This window comes from Momordica charantia (assembly GCF_013281855.1).
Source record: "Momordica charantia cultivar OHB3-1 chromosome 3 unlocalized genomic scaffold, Mcharantia_2.0 BLBB01000003.1, whole genome shotgun sequence".
In the NCBI taxonomy this organism is placed as follows: Eukaryota; Viridiplantae; Streptophyta; class Magnoliopsida; order Cucurbitales; family Cucurbitaceae; genus Momordica; species Momordica charantia.
The window spans coordinates 2,765,790-2,778,288 of NW_028275161.1; the positions used below are offsets into that span (position 1 = coordinate 2,765,790).

General features: G+C 33.7%; 1 protein-coding gene across 1 annotated transcript; it reads left to right on the top strand.

The window, feature by feature from the left end:
• Positions 1-10,592: 10,592 nt before the first annotated feature.
• On the top strand, positions 10,593-11,186 carry LOC111012082 (uncharacterized). Its single transcript, XM_022286105.1, has one exon. The coding sequence runs from the start codon at positions 10,593-10,595 to the stop codon at positions 11,184-11,186; it is 594 nt and encodes a 197-aa protein (XP_022141797.1).
• The last annotated feature ends 1,313 nt before the right edge of the window (positions 11,187-12,499 follow it).

Consider the following 12,499-nt stretch of genomic DNA (forward strand, 5'->3'; position numbering starts at 1 on the left):
GATCTGGATGCATCTTGGGATCCCATGGTGAGGGCATTTTTGCAGAAGCCGTTTAAAACACTCCCAAGATTCACTAACCGACTCCCCAACAAATTGCTGAAAATTGTCGATTTCGCTTCTATACTTAGCATTTTTGCTTGGTGGGAAGTACTTCATCAAAAACTTTCCCGCCAAGTTGTCCTAGTTTGTAATTGATTCTAAAGGGAGTGACTCCAACCAAGTCCTCGCTTCATCTCTGAGTGAATAAGGGAACAACTTAAGCCGCAACATTTCTTTGTTGCATCCTTCATCCTTAAACGAATTGCAAACTCCCATAAAAAACTTCAGATGTTGATGCGGGTCCTCCATATAATGTTTGTGAAACTGACCCACTGTCTGGAGCATCTAAAACATTACCGGCTTTAGTTCAAACTTTGGGGCTGCAATTTCAGGCTCCATGATTACTGGGTTAAAATTATAAAATGTTGGAGCTGCATATGCCCTGATTTCTCTATCGATGTCATCTGCTAATAATATAGCATTGAGAGGGGGCACTGCTACCTCAGGGTTAGCAGCAACAGGAACCCCATCTACTAATTCCTCAATCCACACATTCGGTGGCTGGCGCATATTTTGGTTGGGTGGATTCATGTTTACTTCAGCTTGGACTCTCTGTTGTTCTCTTCAATGTGTGTTCTATCTTGTGATCTATAATATATTCCAAGCTCTCAAAATCGTTCATACACCTACAACCACACAAAAATGTGAGAAAAAGAAAACTCGATTAAGCACCGTATCTACAAACACTATTGTTTAAAATAAGATCACTAAGTCCTAGGCAGCGGCGCCAAAAACTTGTTGCGTCCACACAACTGTGTTGACAACACGTGCAAGTATACACGAAATATCGATTGAAGTACGTAACGAGGTAGAATCCACATGGACTTTGGATGATAATTTAAACAGTGTCCACGGATACCAAAAGCGTAAAATGAAGAAGTATAGATGTTGTTTCGTGACTTGAACAAATAAACATAAAATAAACAAGCAGTAAACAAATCACAGCAGCAGACACATTTCGTAAAGCTGATAACAAGTAGAAGAACCAGAACCGAATATGAAAACGGGGAGAATACAGAGATGGAAAAGTGGAGAAGATTCACATGCACTCACAAACCTATCAACCTACCCTTTAACTAACAAACATCCGTTAATGCCCAGCTCGACTTGGTTCCCTTCCGAGACACCCGAACATGAAGACTCACAACTCCCGTTGCTAAGTTTTCAAGCAGTAAAAACAAGCTCTAGACAAGATTAGGGGACCCCATTCCTGAGAATCCAAAGAATACTATAGAAAAGTATTGATCCCAAATGAAGCAAGTCAGCAACCATAAGCCCTCCCGGGTCAATATAGAAGCTAGCAAATAGAACAAAATGGCCAACAATGCTCAATAAGATATCGGAAATTAATACAACTTCATTTAAAAACGAATATAGTAGTTAGAGGTTCAGTTTACAGTAGTTACAGCATGGGAATCTCCCCCGAAATGGGGTTTAGCTCATAAATGAAGAAGAAAATAAAATGGGTAGAAGAAAAAGACAACTCATCTTAGGGAGATAGCAGAAAACCGAAGAAGAAGAAGTTGTCAGCTTGAATTTGCAGAGGAATATCTTCTTCTGTTGTCAGCTTTCTCCCTCGAAATGGAGAGAATCGTTCCTCTTGTCTTTTCAGCTCTCAAAAATGTGTTTCTCTAGGGATCTGTTTGTGGCGGCTAGGGCAACATGCCCCTTTTGTATCGGATTTCAAATTTAGGGCATCCAACTGAAAATTGTACGGACACGGTAAATCTCGTGTCTGGGCTGTTACTGCGTAGTGAATCCATGCTCTAGCTCTGCTTCGCTCCAGCATTTATCTGCTCTGCCTCAAAATTATCCTGCCCATTCTTCTCAGATTTTTGAACTTCCTTTAAGCTTAGTCTTCTGCTTCCAAACCTGTGCATTTACACCAGAAATACGAGCAATTAGAGTAGTATTTAGTTAAAGCATTCAAGACCTAGGGCTTTTAGCTTGGATTTCACTTTCTAATCTGAACTAGGCTAATTAAGAACCAGAAAACGACACACTTTAACAATTATTTGCATAAAATCACCTAAATAAACACTAGAATAACTCTCTTTTGGAGAGTAATCAGATGCCAATAACATACTGAGCTTATACCAAATCCTTCATTTGGAACTCACTAGCTAGCGACTTCTTTATCTTAGTGAGGTATCCTACATCATTCCCAATAAGTAGAACACCATCCACATACTACTAAGAAGGCTATAGTGTTGTTGACGATTTTCTTATATACACAAGACTCATCAACGTTTTGGTCAAAACCATAAGATTTGATCGTAGTATCAAACCTTATGTTCCAAGATCGAGATGCTTGTTTCAATCCATATATGGACCGTTTAAGCTTGTAAATCTTTTGCTCTTAACCTTGTGCTATAAACCTTTCGGGTTGAGACATATAAATACTTTCTTCATGATTGCCATTCAGAAAGGCAATCTTGACGTCCATTTGCCAAATCTCATAGTCATAATATGTGGCAATGGACAAGAGTATGCTTATGGACTTGAACATAGCTACAGGGGAGAATGTTTCTTCATAGTCCACCCCTTTCCTTTGTGTGTAGTCTTTCGCCACAAGCCTCACCTTATGGTCTGTACGTTTCTTTCAGAGTCTCGTTTTCTCTTATAGATCCATTTGCAACCTATGGGTTTTACCCCATCGGATTGATCTACAAGTTCCCAAATGGAATTGAAGTACATAGACTCCATTTCCAAGTTCATGGCTTTGACTCATTTGTCCTTGTCCACATCTTTCGTTGCCTGTTTGTGGGTCAATGGATCCTCGACGCCGTCATCAGGTATAACAACTTGGGTTTAAGTTAAACCCACGTAACGGTCAGGTTGTGACACAACTCTCCCACTATGTTGAGGCACCCTCAATTCATGAGGTGGATATGACCAATGTGATGTACTGACTTCATCAACAACTCTTGTTGAAGTGCCAGCATGATGAACAACTCCGGTTGACGTGTTTGTAGCCTTTTTGAAAATCTCATTTATCACTACTTTACTTCGTGGTTTATGATCTCGGACGTGGTCTTCTTCCAAGAAAGTGGCGTTTGTCGATACAAACACTTTGTTTTCTTCTTTCAAGGTTTATCCCTCTAAATGAATCATTGTAATGACTCACTGTTGTCGATCTCTAGAATAATTCCGAGAACATGTATGAACTCTCGCCCCAAAATCCATCAATTCCTCCACAATCGCATGCCTAAACAAGAACCCAGTTCAAAATTCTCAACAAAACAATAGAAGAACAAAACGAGAATCGCCTCTATTTGTTCATAGATACACAAAATTTTTACCCGATTCCGCGAGTGCCACCAATGATGAGGGTCGTAGCTCCACGAAGAGACCACTGCTCGTCGATTGGGGTAGTGTGATTTATGCTTTTGAGGTCTGGTTGGGTCTGATTTGTAATGGGTTTCAGGCGATGGAGGATTTTGTGAGTTGAATGAGATGGGGGAAACCCGACAGGGTTGAAGGAGCACAAAATCGAAATGGGAGAGAGAGAGAAGGCTTTGCTAGTGTGATGACAGTGAAAGAAGAAAATGAATCAGAGGATGTAGGATAAACCACAACTAACAACATTCTTCTACCAGATGCTCTCAACTCAATAGCTCCAGTTCATCTTCTTGGCTTTGTTTTATCATTTTTCTTCCCTGAAATTTGACTCATTCCCTCTCTTTTTTCTTTTGTCTTCTTCATCCTTATTCGTCTTCTTTCCAATGTTTTCTTCGTCTTTTTCCTAACTAACATATCTTTCTTCACCATTCCACTTCGCTTGTGTTTCGTCCTTTGAATTCTATGACATGCCCAATTTTTGTGTCCGCTTCTTCAGTATCATTTCTATTTTTATTGGTATTGTTGAAGAAATTTTTGGGTGCCCGGTCGGGTCGAAAGATGACTCACAGGATCGAACGGGTTGACTTTCAATTGTTTATAAAAGTCTGATTTCGATCGAATCTCCTTGAAACCTGTAATAAAAAGGAGATTATAAAGCTAACAACGATGTGGTGTTGGCAGGCCACACTCCGATGCTTAAGTCAATTGATGAGCTTACTGAAATAGGTAAGGAGATGTCTTCGGTTGATTTCATTTACCTTAAAGGGTTGCTCCTCTTCCTTTGTTGAGCTACGTCAAAGGTACGAAGCATTATCACATAGTTCACGCCTGCGATTGGCTGCGTTATGCGCCGACCACGCTTAAGCACCGTAGTGCTATAGCGCTGGTTGCACTATTTTAGTGTGTGGCTGCACTATAATAGTGTACAACCTTCATTAGCACATGGGCAGTAATGGTTCGGCAAACAGAGGTAGAGGGGTGTTTATCTATCCGATGAAATCGAAATTAATAGTCAACCCAACCTTATATTTTTTTTAGTTGGATTGAGTTGGGTCTTCGAGTTCTAGTTCTTTTTTTCTTTATATTATTTTATTTTGAGTGAGATTTAGGTTGGGTTGGGATGAATGGTGGACTGGAGGGCGATGGACAATAGCGTTTGACAAGGTTAATTTTATTAAATTTTAAAATTGTAAATGGAATGATTTATCCAGTAATCTTATTTCTTCTTTTTTTAGTACAATAAGTGAGGTGGGTGATTCGAACTCATGACCTTTTGGTTAGAGACAAATACCAATTACTATTGAGCTAAACTCAGTTGATCGTTAATCTTATTCTTTTAGGGAAAAAAAACTTAATTGATTATTAAATGATAGCCAAACCATCATTAGATGTGAAGACCCATAAATTCAAAATTATATATATAAAAAAAAGATCAAATCTATCATTGCGCCGGGATGAAAACAAAATTCTAAGTCCAATGAGCCTCAAGAACTATTTAAGTTAGGAGAATTTACGATAGGTATCCCTATTTATCACTTGGTTTTGAAAAATGACCATATAGTTTTTGTTCATAAAAGATGTCCACATAGTTTTTTCAACTGTTTTACAGATTTGATTTTGACCATCTTACCCTTTCTATTTAGTAATTATTTTCAATCAAAATAATATTCTCTGTCAGATTCTCAAATATGTTTCTTGTTATATTATCTCTCTTTCCTACATTTTCTCTCCTAGATTTTAGAAACCATCTATCTCACTTACTAAATATATATTTGAATATAACATACCATAACTCAAAGAGTACAACGGTGTGAGACACGATCAAGGGGTATCGCGAGAGAGACAACGGGAATGGACGGGAATTGAGCAGGGAATGAACGAAATTAAGCAAATGAGACAACTTGTAAGTGGGGCAAGGATCAAGAGATACAACGGTGGAACAACAAGGCGGTTGACAACGCTGTAAGTGGGGTGGGGAGTGGCGAAGGGTAAAGAAGAGAGATGTCAACCGTATGAGTTTCTACTGAGGTATAATTTTTATTTATTTATTTATATTTTGTATTAATTGTGTCACAAAAATAAACATTATGTGTTCACCTTATTTTGCACAGTAATGTTAAGATATTTGTTCATATCTATTTATCGTATTTGTTCAATTGTTCATCGTATTTGTTAATTTGTTCACCGTATTTGTTCATCATGCTTGTTACTGTATTTGTTCGTATTTATTCATCATGTTTATTACTATATTTGTTTCCATCTTCGGTTTTGGTGTAGACACCGTATTTGGTCCGGCTCGCTTTCGTTTTTAAAAAAAATTTATTACTGATTTATTTATTATTATTTTTTTATGTTTATTATTTAGTTTAAAATAACATAATTTACTTTATTATAAAATTTAATGTAAAGTTTTAATTAAATCAAATTAAGTTTTAAAATTAGATTTTATTTGAAAATAATTGGTTTTTTTTAAATTGATTTTAAGATTTAAAAAAAAACAATTTTTTCTCCCGTTTGATTTTTTCTTTCATACGTGTATCCTCTCCCCTCTTTTTCTCTCTTCTCTTGCCCCTTTTTCTTTTTTATCGTTATTTTTAGGTGTATTTAAGGAGGCTTGCAGTGGGGAGGAGGGGACAGAACACCCATACAGAGAAGAATTCACTTCCTTTTTTCTCTCTACCATCACCTTCTCTTCTTCTTCACCCAGGCCGACGACCTCGACGATACACAGACCGCACACGTCCCCCGGTGATCACAAGTTCAGACAACCTGCAGTAGTCCGGCACAAAGCTCTATAATCCCGACGGACAACAATAATATAACGAACAACTTCTATAACCGACGCACGGATCACCGACCACCTGACTTCGACCTCGAGTGCTCCTTCACGGTTTCAGACCCGCGGGCACACCCAGAATTTCCTCACTGCAGTACGTGGTATAGAAAAAAGTTGTTTTAGAAATGATTTGGTTTTTTTTTTGTTTGTTTTAAATAAGCTTGTTTTAAATTTGATATATACATATTTTAAAATAAATTTGTTTAAATATGATTTGATTATTTTTAAAATAAGTTTGTTTTAAATATGATTTGATTATTTTTAAAATAAGAAATATGATTTGATTATTTTTAAAATAAATTTGTTTTAAATATGATTCGATTATTTTTAAAATAAATTTGTTTTAAATATGATTTTTTTTTTAATTTTAAAAAACAAGTTTGTTTTAAATGTTTTTTTTAGTTTTAAGGAAGTTTGTTAGAGGAATTTCAAATCTTTTTTATTTTATTATTATTATTTTTCGTTTTAATTTTTTTAATTTTTTTTAAAACATTTTTTTTAAAATAAAGATTTGTATAATAAGAATTAAAACTAAGTTGTATCATATGGTGTTGGCATAGTGGTAGGTTACTTAGGAGTAATTCACATGTGTTAGGGTTGAGTCTTTGCTTGCTTAAATTAATGTTTTTTTTATATCATTATTTTACCAAACAACTATTTTAGATAAAATGTTTTTTTAATATAAAAAAAAAACTTTCGTTTTTATAAGATTGCAAATCTTAAAAAATTTATATAAAATATTAAGTAATTTCTTAGGATGTTGGCACATTGGTAAGAAGTTTGTATATGGACTCTCACATCACAAGTTCAAGTCTTGATGACCCCTACACTAAAATTATTTTTTATTTATTTTTCTTTTTGGACCAAAGTATAATAGGATAATTTTTGACAAAATATGGTACCGTTTTCGAACGGGTGTCGTAGGGTGCTAACACCTTCCCTACGCTCAGTCGACTCCCGAACCAACAATCTGTTTTCGCAGACCTTGTCTTTATTTTTAGGTGACCAATCACACCTCGTAGATGATTGGTGGCGACTCCAAACCTTAATCTCGAAAGAGACCTGTCAGGGGATGACGTCGGCTGCTCCACGTCACGATGACGTTGCGACATTTGGTATTTCCATTTCTAAAATGATTTTCTTGTTTAAATTTTGGTATTTCTATTTCTAAAATTATTTTTTTGTTTTTAGATTTTAATTTAATTAATATTTTTTCTTTTTAGGTTTGTTAGTAAAATTCTCGAAAATATAGGTATGATTCTCTTGATTTTACCTCCAAAATTAGCAAGATTTTCCTATTTTTAAGTTGCCATTTTTCAAAACTAAAATATGTTTGGCCATTTTTTGAAATGATTTATTTTAAATAGCTATATATATGTTGTTATCTCTAAATATATCCCTCAAATGGGCCAATCTATATCTAATTCAATTGATGGAAGTGTCGGGCTGGATGGGTCCAATCAAATGTCGACCTTAGTCTGGATTTGGATTGCATCTATATTGGGCTTGGACCGACTTTTAGATCTCGAGTCGATGATGAGGATGATTCAAAACAGTACCAATCCACATATTATTTTAACTCAAAACACTTTATGAAATCAAATTCGTATGTATTTATTGATTCAATTATAGGCATAAAAAAGCATATAATATTGGCTCTCTCAGTCTCAGGTTTCCAAGTGGCAAATCATATGCAAAAGAGAGAGTTTGACTCTGCTGAGCCAGTTGGATCCTTCAGTTCCAACCAGCTTCCTTTCTTGCAAAATGGCCAAAGTAAATCTCTCTCTATATATATTAAGTTTTTTTTTTTTTTTTTGTGTATATACTTTAAAAAATTTTATTTTGATCTCTTTATTTTCAACTTTTTCCATTTTAATCATTCTACCTTCGATCTAGTTTTTGTATTTTCAAAAAGTGACTAATTTGGTTCCCATTTACAAAATTTTAACACAAAATTTAAAAACTATAAAAAAAACTCTTTAATAAAAATTTATGGCTATATTTCAATAAATTTAATGTGTGAAGTGTCGTTTAACCATTATGATTGAAAGAAATGAGATAAAAAAAAGAATGAAGAGACCAAAGTGGTCACTTTCTAACGTACAAAGAACATAATATAATGGATGTTTCGAAAGTACAAAGACTAAAATGGAAAAGAAAATTGAAAGTATATATACCAAAATGAATGTTTTCAAAGCAGATGAACTAAAAATAAAACCAAAACCAAAAGTACTGAGACCAGAATAATATTTAAACCTAATATATTGCTCACAATATTATTTTGAGACAAAAAGGTGCATTTTTGGCCAATTGGATAAATTTCTAGAAAGAGAAAGATATAGTTTATTTTAATATACATAGGCTAAACTAAAAAGAAAATACCTTTGTATTTTGCCATTATTTAAAACATACTCCTACCTTCCAAAAATTTCAATGGTACCTTTAAACTTCGGTAAAGTTTAAAAAATATTGCAAAAGTTTCTAAAATATCTTTTCAGTACATATATATTAATATTTTGAACTAAAAGTTGACATGGAAAAATCTGGAACAACACCACAATTAATGTGGAAGCGTTGCCTGAACAATTAGTTGGCACTATAACAAATTTGATTATAAACATTGTCCATTTTGGGTCCGTTATTATTTCTACTTATAATTTTTTTTACCGTCATAAAAAAATATAATAAACTAAGTTTTCCTTTTTACTAATGGATGTGGCAGTTAAATTTTGGATTAAACCCAAATGAAAGGGCTCTTAATAACCTGTTTAGCCATTAATTAACTGTAGATCAAATCTTTAAAATGCCCATATCAACCTCACTTTTTAAATTTCTCAAAAAATAATTAATAGCTTCAATCGTATTTTTGGTGTATAATTGTTTTTAGTACACCATGTAAGGTGATGATTCAAAACTCACGATATTTGTCGATGGAAATAGATATTTTAACTAACCAATGATGTTTAAATTGATATTTAAGAAGCCGAACTTTTTTTACCAAAAAAAAGAAAGAAAGAAAGAAAAGAAAAGGAAACACAATTTGGAAACCGATGGTTATGTAACAAACAAATATTACATCATTGAATATGTCAAGTTGGGTTTTATTAGAAGAAAAATAAATTTTCAAACCCTACTCATATAGTCATATGACACTTTTTTTTTTTTGTTTTTTGTTTTCTTGATATTTCTATAAAATGAATCAACCAGCGATGTTTTTAGGCTTAAATAATATTTCCCATTTATTTTGATCGTATTTATCTATATATTTTCAATTTTTATTCATTTTAGTATCTCTACTTTTGAAACGTTCATTTTGATCCCTATATTTTTAAAAAGTGACTTTATTGATATCTTCATTTTCATTTTTATCTCATTTCTTTTGACACCTCACACTCACTAAATTTCTTGAAATATAATCATAAATTTGAATTAAAAGGATTTCATTGTGTTAAAATTTTTCAAATAGGGACCTAGAATTGGTCACTTTTCAAGTTCAGAGATCAAAACAAACCTTTTGATAATATAATACTAAAATGAACAAAAGTTGAAATTACATTGACTAAAATGAATATTTTCTTTTGAAAAATGACACATACCATTCATTCAAAAAGTAGAGAAACATACTAACAGAGGAGGGCAAATAACAATGCTCCAGTTAAGAGAGATTGGGGCAATGCGTGATTACAAAAGGTCGATTTTGTGGACCAATGATTAGGAATCAGCCGTTTATATATATTCTCACAAATTGGCCGGTCGGAGATCTGAAAGTGTCCGGTGAAAAGACGATTGTTTTGCTCTAGCAAAATAAATCAAAAGGATCCAGCAAAAGTCATTAATTGCACCATAGCATATTCCTATTGGTAGGGAGATTAATACATTTCCAAGTCATCCACTACCTCAAAGTAGAGAGAGGGACCATAATAAACATTTTAATAATATAGAGACCAAAATAAACCAAAGTTAAAAGTATGAAAATTAAAATAGTATTTAAATCAATATTGTTATTAGGGATGTAAGCTAATAAATCCTAATAGCTAGCCTTATTTTGAGTTATAATATTATAATTACATGTCAGCTGTAATACACTGGATTATGGAAGTTATATAGCGAATTATATTTTTGTTATTTATAAGTTTGAAATTCATAAATTATTCCACCATGACCAAGTTTTGATGGGCTGTTTAATTTGTCCTTTGGATTGAATCTAAAATTATATATATAAATACTCAATTTCCTTCTAAGTCTACAATTCATTCCAAAAGGGAAGCTGGCCATAAAAATTAACCTCTAACTTTTGCTCCAAATTTGTGTCTCTATGGAGATTGATGAAGCAGGTGCAGGGTGTGAGATTCAAGATGAAGATCAAGTGATGATCCAAGAAGAACACATTAGATCTTATGAGTGCACTTTTTGCAAGAGGGGTTTCACAAATGCCCAAGCTTTAGGAGGCCATATGAACATACATAGAAAAGACAAGGCCAAGATGAAGCAATCAGCTTCGTCATCGTCGTTGTCGATGTCGTCCAACAAGATGCCTGTGGATGACATCTCGAAGATTATTTCGACCCCTGCGAGGTTACCGTGGGTTATCCCGTCAACCACTACAGAAGGCCGAGGCCGAGGCGAAGACAGAGGGGAAATTGGGGAAATTACCTCTTCGACAATGGAAGAAACCCTAAAAGGTAAAGTTCAACAGCTTCAACTTTTCGAGAAATCTTCGAATATGGATCAGAAGTTTAGGGTTCATCAAGTACTCCCATTGGAAGCTAGCTCCGATCAGAAGATGGTCCCGCCGTTTCAACATGGTTCAACTGTCTCGGAGCTCGATCTTGAGCTTAGGTTGGGGCCAGAGCCACAAAACTCAACTCCATCATCAACCCCAACTGGTAGCAGTAGACACTTCTTTTGAATTTGTTGAAGTCACACTATACACATATGCAATTATTGAATTTAACACTCATTGATTTTACCAAAAATTTTCATTCTTTGCTCTTTTTTTTTCTGAATAAAACACTAAAAATTAAGGAAAATTATAGCAAAATTTTCTGTGGTTAGTATAAGACAATAATATTGGAGAGATATTCTATCAATTAAAATCTGTTCTTGTAAAAAGAAGTTTCAATGTTGTATTTTGGTCGAAATATTAATGTCAAAATCCTTTGGTATCATTCCACAAAAACTGATAAATTAAATTTACGGTTCTTTTTTCGGTTGGGTATAGATTTTGGGAAAGAGAAAAGAGAAATTAAGGGGTTTTTAGTCATTAACCAATTAATACAAATTTATAACTACATTTTTAACAAGTGTCGTGTTAAAATTATAATTGAAAGGAGTAAGATAAAAATGAATGAAGGGACCACAATGCTCAATTTTTTAACAATATAGGAACAAAAAATGGACGTTTTGAAAGTATATATGAAGCTGACCAAAATCAATCGGTTCATTTTTCTATAGGTTGATGCTTTTGTATCGCACACACTTGTAGCAAAATAATATTTAAACCATAATAAATGATTCGGAGATGATTTTGAGGTAAAGGGGGCATCTTTGGCCAATAGGATAAATTTCTATAGAGAGAGATAGTTTATAAGGTATGAATCAATTCATTGTTAATCATCCCACGTCGAAAAGAAAATAGACTTTACAATGGTTTATAATAGACATTTCTCTTTTATTGTCAATTGGTTTTGAGATTGAACCCTATGAAAGTTGATATGGTACCAGAGCCCAACAATCTCAAACGAGCATCCCTCGTAACTTTATAGATGAAAATTTGAGAGAGATAAAGATCCAGGTTTTCGAGCCCTCATGTATCCAAAAGTAAAAATATATATATATTCTTTTTGAGAGCGGCTCAAAAAAATTTTATATTCCTTTGGTCCAGTATCTTTTTTATTTTAGTTCACTTTCGTCTCTATATTTTTAAAATATTTATTTCAATTCCGATAATTTCAACTTTGGTTCATTTTAGTCTCTTACTTTTGAAATTTTCGATTTGATCCTTGCACTTTAAAAAAGTAATCATGGTCTCATTATTTTCATTCTTATATATCCCATTTATTTCAATCAACATTTTAGTAGAACATTTCACTTACTAAATTTCTTGGGATATAGCCATAAATTGTATTTGAGCGATTTCCATTATATAAAAATTTTACAATTAGATACCAAAACGATCACTTTTTAAAAAGTACATATAGGTATAAGAACCAATTGGAATAT